Raw genomic sequence first — 17,038 nt, 5'->3', positions numbered from 1 at the left:
CATTAGCCTTGCGCCAGTCCCTTGGCACAATACCAGACACCAGAGAATCTCTAAATATCATGAACAAGGGTACAGATATTACTGAACTTACCTCTCTAAGAACTCTTGGGTGTAGTCCATCTGGCCCTGGAGATTTGCTTACATTTACTTTACTTAACTTACCTTGTACCATCTCTACATTAAGCCAGTTCAATACATTATATGATGTGTTACCAGCACTGACCTGGCCAATGTCAGCTCCTTCTTCCATAGTATATACAGAACTAAAGAACCCATTCAGTAGCTCCGCCTTCTCTTGATCGCCCGTCACAACCTCCCCATTATCATTGTTAAGGGGTCCTACATGCTCGGTCCTTGGTTTTTTTGTATTTATATATCTAAAAAAATATTTAGGATTAGTTTTGCTTTCTTCGGCCACCTGTCTCTCATTTTGAATTTTTGCTGTTTTTATTACATTTTTACAGATTTTATTAAGCTCCTTGTACTGTTTAAATGTTATAGCTGACCCATCAGATTTGTATTTTTTGAAGGCTATTTTTTTGTTGTTTATTGCTCTTTTAACCTCATTTGTCAGCCATGTAGGATTTAGTTTTAATCGTTTATATTTGTTCCCCTTTGGTATATATTTAGCTGATTTGATTGACAAGCCAGGAGCCTGCACAGAGCCCTGCTTGTCCTGCCCTCACTTCCTGTGTTTGGTCTCTGCACAAAGACGCACATACAATAACTGCAGGGACAGCATTTTTTGACCCCAAAATATACACATTTTAACCAATGTATATTACAAATATACATATGATGGTATCATCTACATTATATAAAAAGTTTTTATTAATGACAGGTACACTTTAAAGGTGATAGAGTGATTGAGTGATTTGTGCTAAAGTTTTTATTAAACCTGCTGCATGTGGACCTACCAGCTAAAAACTCTGATGTGACCTAGCAAAGATCTGCTGTAAAATTAGCATTTCTCAGGTTTTCTTTTTAATAAATTTGACTTAACCTACAAGGTAAAGGGCTGAATTGGGATTGGGATCCTGCAAGTCCCACTGAAGTGCTTGCAGGTGCAGGTGGTATATTACAGGCTGGAGCAGGCGGTCAAACACTATACCTGTAGGTCCCACAAATCCCACACACTCCACTCTGCTCTTGATATGTCCTGTTGAAACTCATGGGGGGAGATTTATCAAAACTTATTTAGAGGAATTGTTGCTGAGTTGCTCATAGCAACCAATCAGATTGTTTCATTATTTCTGAAAAGGCCTCTGAAAAATGAAAGAAGCGATCTGATTGGTTTCTATACACAACTCAGCAACTTTTTCTCTACTCAGGTTTTGATACATTTCCCCCATGGAGTATAGTTGGACTCTAGAGTCATGCTGTGCAGCCTCTAGTGACTTATGCTTGGCTGCACTGCTGCTGACCCCTCCCTCTGCTGTATGTGTACATCAACTTGTTGAGTTGGTGGCACAGTGCTTTGCCACTCAGGTTCACCCGTAGAGTTAGGAGGACTTTCATCAATAGTGAACTCAGGAACATCAGGTGCCCACCAGTGCCCTGTGCAAATATATAGTCATCTACTGTACTCTAGAATACTTGAGAATGTGACAGAATGTTTGCAGGATCAGATGGGATAGGACACAAATGTTGCGGAAACGGGCAGGAGTGGACATACATGTTGTGGGAGCAGGTGGTAGTGAAACACACATGTTGTGGGTGTAGGCAGTAATGGTCAGAGAATCTTAGTAAATACGGGTCGCCTTGTGTTATTCATCAATGTTTACCTCATCTGGCAATACATAGTTTCAATATCAGATTTATTTCCATAATTAAGTTAACAAATATCATGAAATGAATATCGAGGCTACTGGCTATTTACAAGAAGTGACTCCCAGAAAATCGTAGTGTGTAACTCTAACTGAATAAAAATCTGCATCATCTCAACCTCTTATGGAGTCATGTCCTTAGAAAACATGTATTTTTTTTGTAGTAGTAGAATGTCGCCATCATCTGGCTGCATAAGAGCAATACACAGATCATTTGTTCCGCTTTCCATTACCTCTAAAATATTGTTCTAACAGAACTGCATAAACAAATTCAAATGTGATTAATATTAAATTGTTCACTTGCCAGGTCTAAAAGATGCTAAATATATAGCAACCTTCACTCTCTCACTCTTCTGTAAGTGTTTTTATGTACTTCAATATATCTTCAAGTCTGGCATGTCGGGCTTCTCAAGACTTTTCTTTCTACATTTCGTACTGGTGTCCCCACTCCCAGCCTGTGGGACGATGTGTTAACCTTGCTCCCAGGTGAGCGGGCACACTTACTTGCTTTGGGTATAGCAACCTTATACTCAGTTGTGCAGTATATGAAACCTGTCTTCATGCAGTATACAATCCAAGTACAAATACATTACATATGTTTTGTTAATACGCTGGTCCAAAAACTTTTTATATAATGTAGATAATACCATTATATGTATTTTTGTAATATACATTGGTTAAAAAAATATATATATTGTTGTCCCTGCAGCTATTGCCTGTGTGTCTCTATAAGGTGCCCAAATACTGGAAGTACAGGTGGACAAACAGGGCTCTGTGCAGTGAGGCTCTGTTACTTGCTACCTGCTCACAGAATGATTGACAAGCCAGCAGTCTGTACAAAGCCCTACTTGTCCTGCCCTCACTTCCTGTATTTGGACTCCTCATAGAGACACACAGGCAATAGCTGCAGGGACAGCATTTTTTCACCCAAAAATATGCACATTTTTTAACCAATGTATATTAAAAATATACATATAATGGTATTATCTACATTATATAAAAACATTTTTTTGACGACACTTTAAAAGGGTTGTCTCGTGAAGAAAAACGTGTCATTCTGTAAGAGTGGCTAACAATCTGGTTGAACTGGCTTTTTGCACGCATTAAATGGATGGCTATTTATTTGTTTGGCACACATGTAATGCTACATATGTGATGTAATATAGAATGACAGAATGAAATATTAAAGAATGAGCAAAATTTGCTCCAGATTTGTTTTGGTCCTATGACAATAGTTATATGCATGCATTGGTTTTAGTTTGTGCTTTGCAATAGTGATATGGCTTCTAGAATATAACATAATTCTAGATAAAATCTTTATACTGCATCTTTTTATGGTTGGGTCGAATATGGGCACCAAAATGGGTACTCCGCCCCTAGACATCTTACCCCCTATACAAAGGCCGTTGGGGACTACCGCTATCTCGGCTGCAGCATCCTAGACATCCGGTGCACGGAGCTAACTTTGCTATGCAGGGCAGAGGGTCGTGATGTCACAGCCATGCCCCCTCAATGCAAGTCTATGGGAAGGGGCATAATGGCCATCACCCCCCCCCCTCCCATAGACTTGCATTGAGGGGGGCTTGGCTGCTGGTGCTGTAGTGAGATTGTGGTGGTCCCCAGCGTCAAGACCCCTGTGATCATACATCTTATCCCCTATGCTTTGGATAGGGGATAAGAAGTCTAGGGGCGGAATACCCCTTTAAAGAGCTCATGAACCATTGTAATTGCACAACACAATTAGTTTGGATATTATGTCTGAACAACTTGATTTCCAGTAAGACTTTTTGTCTCAAAAAAGAGAGATGCAAGATCTGTACAGTCCAGCACAGTAATGTTAAGTTAATAAAAAAAGATAGGTATAATGAGAACTATAAGTCGTGATGCTTTCACACCTCTTAATATTCCTTCTGGAAGGAGCCAAAGGAATGAAGTTCAAAGTTGTCTTGTAGGAAACACGCTAATGGTTGGCGCACCATTGTGAATGCTTTTTGCTGGCACTGATCACCAGAATCCCCATGTGCCTATTAGAAAGTACAATGATTTTCTTCAGTCCATGGTTCAGAAGAAGGGCAATATGTCACCTTCATCATTTTCCTCTGGTTCGCTGCTCGATTTTGAGTGCCCATGACATGGTATATCTAGGGCATTTGCAAAATGTTGTGCAAGTGGCGTTTCTTTGTCTATAGACATGGCATTGAGCTGATTTTGCAGGTTTGGAATACTGTCTTTGGCCGCAGCTCCATTAGTCGGCTTTCTTTCCCCACAGGGTGTGTTTGTCTTGTTCAGCCGTTTAGCAATCCATGGGATGGGAATTATTTGCTCTAAATTCTCCTGAACTCTTGCTCCATTGTCCTTCTTTGTACAGTGCAGTTCAATTTTAATAATGATGTTATCCTAAAAAGAAATAATTAACAACACATATGATCAATTTATGTGAACAAAGAACTAAAAACAGACCACATTGGCCATTACAAATATTGTGGGATATTCCTCACCTGGTACTTCTGGAGGTTACAAAGCCTAAGCATACAATCTACTTCTTCATCATCCTGCATGGTCAGAGGGGAATCAACTGGGTTAAGTCTGTGGTTTGAGAATCCCAAGGAATCCTGATTGATGCGCAAGACAAAAAATATTTTAGTAAGAATCAGTTGTAATATTGAGCCCCCTCCTTGGTGCACAGCCATTTCTCATTCTCTACAGACCAAACTGGGCTCTGGGACCAGAGCTGGGCTGTTTTCCCAGTAGTACACACACATACATGCACTTTCTCGCCCTTACATTCTGACCAGTCACAGCACAGCACCTACTCCTCTCTGCTATGCAATGCCATACTGTAGTGCTGTAGAAAGTGCAGTGGACTGAACAGCCTGGCACTGTGATGGACTAATAATTTACACAGTATAGTACAGTAGATGGCATGCAAGGGAAGAAGGGGTCTATTGATGCACTGTGTTTGCAAGGTGCTATGTGAGTATAAATTAAAGAAACTGTAGCAGGATGACAGCAGGGAAATCTTACATCACAAAAGCCCCTGGTATAAGCAATGGTCTACCGACAATCTAAAGAAAAGGGGGTGGGGGAGGATTACATTCAGAAGGCAGCACTGTGTTCAAAGTAAGAACACAAGTATTTACACAAAGGAACTTTTTAGGTAGTTAGAGATAAGCATTGATTTTCCTTTCATGGACAATGTGGGTACTCTGGAGCACACTGCCCATGAAATGGCGATGGTATACATGAAATTGCAATGGTAGACAGGCTTAGATTCTATGTTTACAATCCAGGCTTTTTCCCTTGCATAACATTAAACCCTATACCCAATGCCTGAGTTCCATCTTGGTCTCTTTGCTGCTTGAGACACAACAGTTTGCAGGTTACAGTTTACAACTAATGGTCAGGACTTAGGAGTTTTTTGTTGTTGTTGTAAGGTGTCATTTTTGGCAAATAAGGTCATTTACAAACACTGTATGTTAGAAATCACATAGGCCAACAAATGGATGGACCATATGGAGGGATAAAAGATCATAGCTGACATTCAGTTGAAAATGTCCTTGTTTAAGGTGGTTAATATCTTCCCTGGTCATGTGATGGACACACAGATGCCGAACTTATTCCAGATATCACAGTGATCTCGTAACAACTCATGCGATCATCACGAGTAAGACAGGAACCTAGAAAGTTTAACAGGAACCTCCACTGTATACTCTAAATCAGTCCTGATCATGTGACAGACACACACCTACAGTATACAGTGATACAGTACATGTGTCAGAACTGTGTCTTGTAAAGAGCCGTGCACCTGTTGGATACACACATGACCAGGACATATTGTTATTCACGGAAAGTAAACCATGAAGTTCCCACTGAATGACTGCAAGAAGTCATCTTAACCACTTGTGGATTACTGAAAATATATCTGGCAAGTGACTTTGCAAGGATGGTCTTGAATGCCCTTGCAAAAGCTTCAGTATGAGAGGAATTGTGCAGGTGCAAGAGAAGATTCAGTGGCAACCGAAAAGATGGCCGAGACAATTTATTGCTGTCCATGTCTTCCTGATCACTGGATACACATTGCTCAATGAGTGTTGTGTACACAGCTCAGCAGGCAATCATAAGGCCAGGTTCACACTACAGATTTTCCAAGCAGAGTTTATAGTTGGAGGCTGAAAAAAAAGGCCTGTAGCCTACAAGGTAGGTATCTGGCCTTGTGCCCAAGACTACCTTACACACAATAAAAGACAAGTTTCTCCAATCAGGATGGGAGTTTAACAACTGGATTGGTAAAAACAGCATATACATATACATATGTGACCCACGAGCACTGTTCTGCCCCCCCCAATTAATTATTAGCCCAGCGCTGCGCTGTCCCCATTGGGTACTACTCACATATGTCACCCGCAAGCGCTGCTCTCCTCGTCCTCCTGTTTGTTGCAGCCGTTGGTGCTGACACTCTATACCAGTGGCCTTCAACCTCCAGATGTTGCAAAACTACAACTCTCAGCATTCCCGGACAGCCGTTGGCTGTCCGGGCATGCTGGGAGTTGTAGTTTTGCAACAACTGGAGGTCCGCAGGTTGAAGACCACTGCTCTATACTGTAACCCTATGCCCGGGCTGCAAAAGTTAAACAAAATAAACTTTAACTCACCTTCCCGTCGGTCCGGACCAGCTTCCTAGGGAATGGAACGTCGGACATCCGTCAGCCTATCAACGGCCGCAGCGATGTTCCGCCTCAGCCGGTGATAGGCTGAGCCCACTGTCATGTAAGAAGCCGGCTTCTTACATGACAGTGGGCTCAGCCTATCACCGGCCGAGATGGAACATCGCTGTGGCCGGTGATAGGCTGACGGCTTTCCGATGTTCCCGTGCCCAAGAGGAGCGTAAGGCCAATGTAGGAACATGCGTTAAAGTTTTTTTTGCTTACCTTTTGCAGCCCGGGGATAGGGATACAGCTATAGAGTGTCAGCACCGGCGGCCGCAACAAACAGGAGGACGAGGAGAGCAGCACTTGCGGGGGACGTGAGTAGTATTCCGATGTGGACAGCGCTGGGCTAATAATTAATTTTTTGGGGGGGGGATACCGTTATATACCGTGGAACCGCCATAAGTTACAAAAATACCGCGATACACATATTTGGCCATACCGCCCAGCCCTAACTGGGGCACATACTCAGTGTACCCTACCTAAAAATCTGTCCCTGTGTGATAAAGAAAATAGATTATTTATTATGATGCTATCACCAAAGGTTTTCAAAGCAAAAAATGCCCTTTTGAAAATGTATTGAATTAGGAAACACCTGTTAGCATTCCTGTTTGAGTTTTCTATAAGCTTAGATGACAACTTACTGTAGTTTTGTAGAGAAGAATCCTGACATCTGATAAATGAGAGGGGGACCGAGTCAGTTTTGCAAAAGTGTGGATGAGGTTTGAGAAGACGACTTTGAATCTTACTTCTGCTTCAACTCCACATGAGAACTTTACCACTTGTTTTGGGATTTCTGAAATACATAGAAAAACAGAAGTACATATAGTTACATAGTTAGTACGGTTGAAAAAAGACATACGTCCATCAAGTTCAACCAGGGAATTGAAGGGTAGGGGTGTGGCGTGATATTGGGGAAGGGATGGGATTTTATATTTCTTCATAAGCATTAATGTTATTTTGTTCCAGGAATGTATCTAATCCTGTTTTAAAGCTGTTAATTTTTCCTGCTGTGACCAGTTCCTGAGGTAGACTGGTCCATAAGTTCACAGTTCTCACGGTAAAGAAGGCGTGTCGCCCCTTGAGACTAAACTTTTTCTTCTCCAGACGGAGGGAGTGCCCCCTCGTCCTTTGGGGGGGTTTAACCTGGAACAGTTTTTCTCCATATTTTTTGTATGGGCCATTAATATACTTATATACGTTTATCATATCCCCCCTTAAACGTCTCTTCTCAAGGCTAAACAATTGTAGCTCCTTTAATCGCTCCTCATAGCTAAGATAATGTAATAAAGTAATGTTAGCATGTTTATGTTACCTGGTATTAAAGCACTGACCATGAACTATTCATTCAACATACTCTCATGCAACAGACCGCTTACACATGACGTCATTTAGGTCAGTATTTTACATCAGTATTTAAGAGACAAAAACAAATTGTGGAACCTACACAGAAAAAACTGCAACAAAATGTTTTGCACCCCTGAGTTTCAAATATTGATGCAAAATACTGACCAGCACAAAGTGATATTTATTATAGACTTGAGGCTCTTAGCACACATTTTGAACTTAAATATAGTAGTAATACAATTCATATGCACATATATCAGCATTTGCAGAGTGATGCAGTATTTTTTGTGTCTGTATGGTTTTTGTGTTGCAGCCATGGCAATGTGCACCTGAGCATTTAGTTTTTTTTTTTTTTTTTTTAGTAAGCAAGTCAGAAGCTAGTTATAACTGCAAGTATATTTTAGTCTATATATAAGTGTCCCTGTCATTTAAAAAAAACTTGTCACAGAGACGTGTCAAAAGTTTTTACTGGTCGAGACGAGAACAAGTGGGGAGAAGTGCACGATCGCGTTCTTTACTCCCCGACTCTTAGCAATCTTTGTCTCGCTGCCCTATAGACTTTAATTAGAGCAATGAGACAAAGATTGTTAAAGGGGTACTCTGGCCCTAAGACATCTTATCCTCTATCCAAAGGATAGTGGATAAGATGTCTCACCGTGGGTGTCCCGCCACTGGGGACCCCCGCAATCTTGCATTCGGCACCCACCTCTTTGAGCTGCACGCCGCACTGCCAGCTCACAAACTGCTGGGTGCCGACCATGGGGGCGGAGTATCGGGATGTCACGACTCCGCCCCTGTGTGACGTCACACCCTGCACCGCTATGCAAGTCTATGGGAGGGGGTGTAACGTCACACGGGGGCGGAGTTGAGACACTGGCAATTTTTTTGTCAAAATCGTGGCGTTGTTCTCCCATAGAAGTCTATGGGAGTGAAAAAACGGCAAGAAAACGATATGTGGGATTTAACTTTTGGTGTTTTTGCCGGCGGTTTTTATTCTTTTTATCCCAAAAAGTGATGGAGAAACCTTTTTTAATAAAATTTCATAGGGTACCATTGAAAAAAATAATAAAAAAGATACTGTAGTGAAAGAAAAAATTGTATTTAACGAAATTTATCTTTTTTATAACAACATTTTTATACATTTTTAAAACAGGGATCAATTTATGTGGGCGGGGAGGGACCTAAAAATGTAGTGTGTGTATGTTTTCCCTTTTTTTCTTTATTATTAATTTTTTTTTAGGTAGTACTACTACTCCCAGCATGGAACACATTGTTCCATTATGGGAGTAGTAGTACCTGTACTAATTGACAGATTGCCTGTTGCGATCCTCCTGTATAATGTATAGATGCGGCCGGCCGTTCTTCTATGGTCCCCTGCACTGACGTGTATATACACATATTCATATTTCCCACAGAGAGCTGTGATTGGCCAGATGGTTCCAGCCAATCACAGCTCTCTGTGGGAAATATGAATAGGTGTATATATATATATATATATATATATATATATATATATATATACGTAAGTGAAGGAGACCATAGAAGAGCGGCCGCCGCATCTATACATTATACAGGAAGATCACAGCGAGTGTCAGGAGTGACATCCACTGTGATCTTTCCTTAACTGCAGTTACTACTACTCCCAACATGGAGCAAACTCTGCTCCATGCTGGGAGCTGTAGTACCTGCATTAATAGACAGATTAGAAATTACACTCGCTGCGATCTGTCTATTAATGCAGGTACTACAGCTCCCAGCATGGAGCAGAGTGTGCTCCATGTTGGAAGTAGTAGTACCTGCAGGTAAGAACAGATCACAGCAGGTATCACTACTGACATCCACTGTGATCGTCCTGTCTATTGCAGAGATGGAGCGGCTTTCTCCTGCGCTCGCATCTCTGCACTATACTCCAGCCAGTCACTCACTCATTCATATTTCCATCAGAGAGCAGTGATTGGCTGCAACCATCCAGCGCCACTCTGGGCGAAAAATATGAATGAGTGATGTTCTATTCACATCACTGGCCGGAGTATAGTGCAGAGATGCGAGCGCTGTATAGAGCCGCTCCACATCTCTACTATATTATGGACGATCGCATCGGGTCTCACGACTGACAGCCAGGGCAATATGTCTATTAGTACAGATACTATTACTCCCATCATGGAACAGCCTGTTCCATGCTGAGAGCAGTAGTACTACCTAAAAAATTTAAAAAATAGAGAAAAAAAGTGAAACACACACACTTTATTAAAAATTAATAAAAATTTTGTTATAAAATATATACATTTCGTTAAATATACATATACATTTTTTCCATTACTACTGAATCCTTTTTTTTTTTTTGGTACCCAACAAATTTTGGGTACCCAAAAAAACTGCCAAGGTGCAGTTTCCATACAAATGCAAAAAGCCAGAAAAAACACCAGAAATTGCACTGCCGTTTTTTCATGCGTTTTTTTAAAACCAAAAAACGCAGGACAAAAAAACAAGTAGAAACTTAAAGGGGCATTCCAGGCAAAAAAAATTTTTATATATCAACTGGCTCCGGAAAGTTAAACAGATTTGTAAATTACTTCTATTAAAAAATCTTAATCCTTCCAATAGTTATTAGCTTCTGAAGTTTTCTGTCTAACTGCTCAATGATGATGTCACGTCCCGGGAGCTGTGCAGAAACTGCACAGCTCCCGGGACGTGAGTCATCAGAGAGCAGTTAGACAGAAAACAACAACTCAACTTCAGAATCTAATAACTATTGGAAGGATTAAGATTTTTTAATAGAAGTAATTTACAAATCTGTTTAACTTTCCGGAGCCAGTTGATATATAAAAAAAAGTTTTTGCCTGGAATACCCCTTTAACCTTAGGGAGGAAGGACTGCTGGCATACACTAGAGGGCACCTTCTTCTTAACTTACTAGTGCGCTGGTCCCACACAGTTCTGTTCAGCCGTTCATTTCCTGAGGAGTAGATCTTGTCAGTCAGAGCTCTAGACTCTTTCAGAGAGTGTTTTATTTCCATAACTTGTCTTCCAGCTACCAAAGGATCACTGCCAATATCTTCATGGAGGAAAGAAAAAGTGTTAAAAATACTCCTTTTCCTTAAGTCGCTAATAAGACTTGCATTGAAAATGTTATACATGCATTTAAGATTTATTTTGCAATATTTTCTTTTTCGATTTTAGCATAAAAGATGCATAAACATACAAATTAAACATGTTATGTGCTTGTGACATCATTTACATAAAACATATAACAGCAGGATCACAGTATATATTATCCTGTATCTGTTTCTCTGATATGTTGTCTAACTATACAGTGGTCCCTCAACATACGATGGTAATCCGTTCCAAATGGACCATCGTTTGTTGAAACCATCGTATGTTGAGGGATCCGTGCCATGTAAAGTATAGGAAGCTGTACTCACCTGTCCCCGCCGCTCCGGACCGTCACCGCTGCCCTGAATGTCGCCCTCCATCGCTGTCGCCGTGTCCCTGTGGTGTCCCCGACCCTCCGGACGTCTCTGCTTCCCTGTGATCCTCACTCTCCGTCGCTGTCATCACGTCACTACGCACGCCGCTCCTATTGGATGACAGGGCGGCGTGCATGTGACGTGATGACGATGATGGAGAGCACCGTCGATGGAGGGGATCGTGAAGAGGACTCTCCGGAGCCCCGAGGACAGGTAGGAGGCCATCACCGGAGCACACAGGGCACTGTAAACGGCTATCCGGTGGCAGCTGAAGCAGTCTGCGCTGCCGGATAGCCGTTTATGCGATGGCCCCGACAAACAAAAGCATCGTATGTTAATGCTGCCTTCAACATGCGATGGCCTCTGAGAGGCCATCGTATGTTGAAATGATCGTATGTCGGAGCCATCGTAGGTCGGGGGGGTCACTGTACCAAGGAAACATTAGGCTGTAGAACCCCTAACCACAATAAAAGGAAACCTGTCACCATGAAAATATTGTCTGTATCATGGTATAGAGCAGGAAGAGCCTAGCAGATTGATATACATTTTTGTGGTAAAAGATTCACTATAACTTGTAACGTTTAATTGAAATCCCTGCTCTTTCTATTCTTATCAGAGATTTCAACCACAAAGATATAAAATCACCTTCAGGGTCTTGGCAATCTTCTTATAGCCTATTTATGTAGAGCAACAATTCTTCTTTTTACATGCTGAGAGAGTTCTTTGCCATAGGGTGCCAGGTTAAACTCCAGTGACAAGTATTGGAGAGTGAGAGCAAAAACACCAGATTTCCGTCACCTACTCGCCATTCACACCTGAGTGCTTGTAACACTAATAAGTCACATGATACCATGGAGGAAAAATTGCAAATTTGGCCCAATTTTGATATTTCCACTTAGGGGTGTGTGCCATTAATGGCTGTGTGTTAAAGGGGAACTCCGGTGGAAACAAGTTGAAAACAAGTGTTTTCAAATCAACTGGTTCCTGAAAGCTAAACAGATTTGTGAATTACTTCTATTAAAAAATCCTAATCCTTCCAGTACTTATCAGCTGCTGTATAAAACAGAGAAATTTGATAATATCTTTTCTGTCTGACAACAGTGCTCTCTGCTGACACCTCTGTCCATGTCAGGAACTGTCCAAATTAGAATCATATCCCATAGAAAACCTTTCCTGCTCTGGACAATTCCTGGCACGGAGAGAGGTGTCAGTAGAGAGCACTGTTGTCAGACTGGAAAGAACTTCACAAATTTCTCTCTAGTATATCTGTAGTATACAGCAGCTGATAAGTACTAGAAGAGATAAGATTTTTAAGTAGAAGTGTATTACAAATCTGTTTAACTTTCTTGCACCAGTTAATTTGAAATTTTTTTTTCCTCCGGAGTTCCCCTTTAAGTTATTTAGATGGGACACAACATTAACTCCTTAAGGACGTACGGGTATGCCCCCGTTCCCAAGTCCTTAACCTGTTAAGGACTCATGACGTACGTGTACGTCATGAGTCCGCTCCCGATCTATAACGCGGGGCAATGTCGTAGCCCCGCATCATAGCGGGTCAGGCCCGGCCGTTGCGGGTCAGGCCCGGGACCCGTGGCTAATAGCGCGTGGCATTGATCGCGGTGCCGCGCGCTATTAACCCTTTAGACGCGGCGTTCAAAGTTGAATGCTGCATCTAAAGTGAAAGTGAAAGCAAGCTCAGGGAGCTGTTCGGGATAGCCGCGGCGAAATCGCGGCATCCCGAACAGCTTACAAGACAGCCGGAGGATCCCTACCTGTCTCCTCGATGTCCGATCGCCGAATGACTGCTCAGTGCCTGAGATCCAGGCATGAGCAGTCAAGCGGCAGAATCATCGATCAGTGGTTTCTTATGAGAAACCACCGATCAATGTGAAAGATCAGTGTGTGCAGTGTTATAGGTTCCTATGGGAGCTATAACACTGCAAAAAAAAAGTGAATAAAGATCATTTAACCCCTTCCCTATTAAAAGTTTGAATCACCCCCCTTTTCCCATAAAAAAAAACACAGTGTAAATAAAAATAAACATATATGGTATTGCCGCGTGCGGAAATGTCTGAATTATAAAAATATATTGTTAATTAAACCGCACGGTCAATGGCGTACACGCAAAAAAATTCCAAAATAGTGCATTTTTGGTCACTTTTTATATCATAATAAATATAAATAAATATATCAATAAGTCTTATCAATGCAAAAATGGTACCGCTAAAAACCTAAGATCACGGCGCAAAAAATGAGCCCTCATACCGCCCCATAAGTGGAAAAATAAAAAAGTTATAGGGGTCAGAAGATGACAATTTTAAACGTAGTAACTTTCCTGCATGTAGTTATGATTTTTTCCAGAAGTATGACAAAATCAAACCTATATAAGTAGGGTATCATTTTAATTGTATGGACCTACAGAATAAAGATTAGGTGTCATTTTTACCGAAAAATGTACTACGTAGAAACGGAAGCCCCCAAAAGTTACAAAACTGTGTTTTTTTTTTCAATTTTGTCGCACAACGATTTTTATTTCCGTTTCGCCATAGATTTTTGGGTAAAATGACTGATGTCATTACATAGTAGAATTAGTGGCGCAAACAATAAGCCATCATAAGGATTTTTAGGTGCAAAATTGAAAGAGTTATGATTTTTTAAAGACAAGAGGAAAAAAATGAAAATGCAAAAACGGAAAAATCCTGGGTCCTTAAGGGGTTAAGGACTCAGGGCATACCTGTACGCCCTGATCCCGCTAATGGGGTTTAAACCGTTCTCACGAGTGGGGAACAGGTTAAACCCAGTGGGTCCCAGTTGTTACGGGCAGCCAGGACCCACGGCCAATGCCGGGCACCGCTGATCGGGCCAATGCCTGGCTATAACCCTTTAGACGCCGCTATCAAAGTTGATCGCGGTGTCTAAACTGAAAGTAAAACTATCCCGGCAGCTCAGCAGAGCTGATCGGGACTATCGCGACAGAATCTTCCGATCGTCGATCTACTGCTCCATTTTTGGTCACTTCATATACCATAAAAATATTAATAAAAAGGGATCAAAAAGTCCCATCAAAACAAAAATGATACCAATAAAAACTACAGACCACGGCGCAAAATATTAGCCCTCATATAGCCCAGTACGCAGAAAAATAAAAAAGTTATAGGGGTCAGAAGATGACAATTTTAAACATACAAATTTTGGTGCATGTAGTTATAATTTTTTTAAAGTAGTAAAATAAAGAAAACCTATATAAATTGGGTATCACTGTAACTGTATGAACCTACAGAATAAAGATAATGTGTCATTTTTACCGAAAAGTGCACAGTGTAGAATCGGGAGCCTTAAAAAGTTGCAAAATGGCATTTTTTTTTTCATTTCATGTCACAAATAATTTTTTATTGTTTTCCTGCAGATTATGTTATAAAATAAGTAATGCCATTACAAAATACAATTGGTGACACATAAACCAAGCCCTGATATGCAAAATAGATTTGTAGGTGCAAAAAAGATTTTTAGAAGAGGAGGAGGAAAAAAATGAAAGTGCAAAAACAAAGATTGTCCTTAAGATGAGTCCTTAAAGGGGTACTCCGCCCCTGGCATTTTATCCCGTATCCAAAGGATAGGGGATAAGATGTTAGATCGCCACGGTCCCGCTGCTGGGGACCCTGGGGATCGCCGCTGCGGCACCCCGCCATCATTACTGCACAGAGCGAGATCGCTCTGTGCGTAATGACGGGCGATACAGGGGCCGGAGCAGCGTGACGTCATGGCTCCGCCCCTCATGACATCACGGCCCGTCCCCTTAATGCAAGTCTATGGCAGGGGGCGTGACTACCGCCACATCCCCTACCATAGACTTGTATTGACGGGGACGGGCCATGACGTCATAAGGGGCGGAGCTGCGACATAACGATGCTCCGGCCCCTGTATTGCCCATCATTACGTGCAGAGCGATCACGCTCTGCGCAGTAATGATAGCGGGGTGCTGCAGCAGCGATCCCCGGGGTCCCCAGCAGCGGGTCTCCGGCGATCTGACATCATATCCCCTATCCTTTGGATGGGGGATAAGATGTCTAGGGGCGGAGTACCCCTTTAAGGTTAAAATGGTCTGAGTCCTTAAGGGGTTAAACACTGTTGTATGGTGTTTCTTCAGTGTTGTCACATGAAAAGATATAATAAAATATTTATAAAAATTTGTATGGTGGACTCACTTATGTGAAAATACTATATACATATATATATATATATATATATATATATATCTCAATCCAGTTTATCCTGCTCTATAACATGATGTTGGTAGATCATAATGGATGTAAAATGGGACAGGTTCCCTTTAACTTATGTCTCATTTAGTTCAAACAGAAGATATGCAGGATGCGATGATTCTAAAAAATTTTGACCATGTAAACACGGCCTTAGATAAAAATTACTGTTGACTTTTATACCTATTTTACTGCTATTTTTTTTGACCATGTGTGAACCCATGTGGAAGGAGGTTGTTAAAGGGGTACTCCGCCCCTGGCATATTATCCCCTATCCAAAGGATAGGGGATAAGATGTCAGATCGCCGGGGTCCCGCTGCTGGGGACCCCGGGGTTTGCCACTGCGGCACCCCGCAATCATTACTGCACAGAGCGAGGGTCCGGAGCAGCATGACGTCACGCTGCTCCGGACCCTCGCTCTGTGCAGTAATGATGGCAGTAATGATGGGGACGAGCCATGACGTCACGAGGGGCAGAGCCGTGACGTAACGATGCTGCGGCCCCTGTATTGCCCGTCTTTACGTGCAGAGCGATCTCGCTCTGTGCAGTAATGATAGCGGGGTGCTGCAGCGGCGATCCCCGGGGTCCCCAGCAGCGGGACCCCGGCAATCTGACATCTTAACCCCTATCCTTTGGATAGGGGATAAGATGTCTAGGGGCGGAGTACCCCTTTAAGACATATTACCCTATGGTAGTTAGTGCTCGGGATATGCTTATTGAATCCAGCTTTGTCCTTCGGTTGTACTATACCCCGGTTAGACTACATCGGATGGGGGTCTCAGAGGTCTGTTTTATGTGTGGAAGAGAGAGGGGCACCTTTCTACATGCAGTTTGGGCTCCTGCGTTGTGCCCTTTGGTGGGAGGTAATGACTTTCTTGTCGGATCACTTGGAATTCCCCTTTGTTTTAACGCCAGAGGTATGTTTGCTTGGGATTATTAATGGGTTGGAAACAGGCTCTTATAGACGCATTTTGGTCCGATTCCTCTTGTTTTGTGCGTAAAGCTATAGTGATGGCCTGGAAGGATGTGTCTTAACCCCTTCTGGCCCGGAGGATAGCCCTAGTTAATAAATATGTGCCATTATATCAGGCCCTTTATGTCAGTAGGAAATGTCTGAAAAAATTTGACAGGGTCTGGGTTCCATGGTTGTTGCTGGATGTCTCTGCGGATCCTCCAGTTCGGGGAGCCTCTCAGACATAGATTGGCCAAATGGGAACCGAGGAGCTCCTAGGGTATGTCTGGATGTGTGTGAATGGAATTGTCTGTAGTGTGGTCTTCGTGTGTTGTTGTTCTGAGTGGGCCTATTTTCCCTCCATTATGCATATTCCTTTCATTTTTTGTATAGCTGCTCCTTTGGCAGGACTATACTGGGAGGAGAGGGGGAGGCTCGGCTGGAACTTTTTATATGTCTGTTGTTAAGTTGTTTGAAAAACA

At 42.1% G+C, this 17,038-nt stretch overlaps 1 protein-coding gene across 4 annotated transcripts in view; it reads right to left on the bottom strand.

The window, feature by feature from the left end:
- Positions 1-1,498: 1,498 nt before the first annotated feature.
- Positions 1,499-17,038, bottom strand: part of LOC130368753 (mucosa-associated lymphoid tissue lymphoma translocation protein 1 homolog) — a 109,520-nt gene continuing 93,980 nt past the window's right edge. For 3 of the 4 annotated variants that reach the window (XM_056572923.1, XM_056572924.1, XM_056572921.1), the window contains 4 exons: positions 10,793-10,933; positions 7,177-7,328; positions 4,325-4,438; positions 1,500-4,223 (listed from right to left, as the gene is read on the bottom strand). In XM_056572923.1, coding sequence (XP_056428898.1) covers positions 3,888-4,223; positions 4,325-4,438; positions 7,177-7,328; positions 10,793-10,933 — 743 coding nt within the window. In that variant the 3' untranslated portion in view covers positions 1,500-3,887. Of the gene's footprint in view, positions 4,224-4,324; positions 4,439-7,176; positions 7,329-10,792; positions 10,934-17,038 lie in introns of all 4 variants that reach the window. The other variant, XM_056572925.1, reaches the window with a different exon arrangement.

The sequence above is a fragment of the Hyla sarda genome, chromosome 4, assembly GCF_029499605.1.
Source record: "Hyla sarda isolate aHylSar1 chromosome 4, aHylSar1.hap1, whole genome shotgun sequence".
Classification (NCBI taxonomy): domain Eukaryota; kingdom Metazoa; phylum Chordata; class Amphibia; order Anura; family Hylidae; genus Hyla; species Hyla sarda.
The sequence above is the reverse complement of the archived record's forward strand: the minus strand, read 5'-3'. Positions and strand labels throughout refer to the sequence as shown.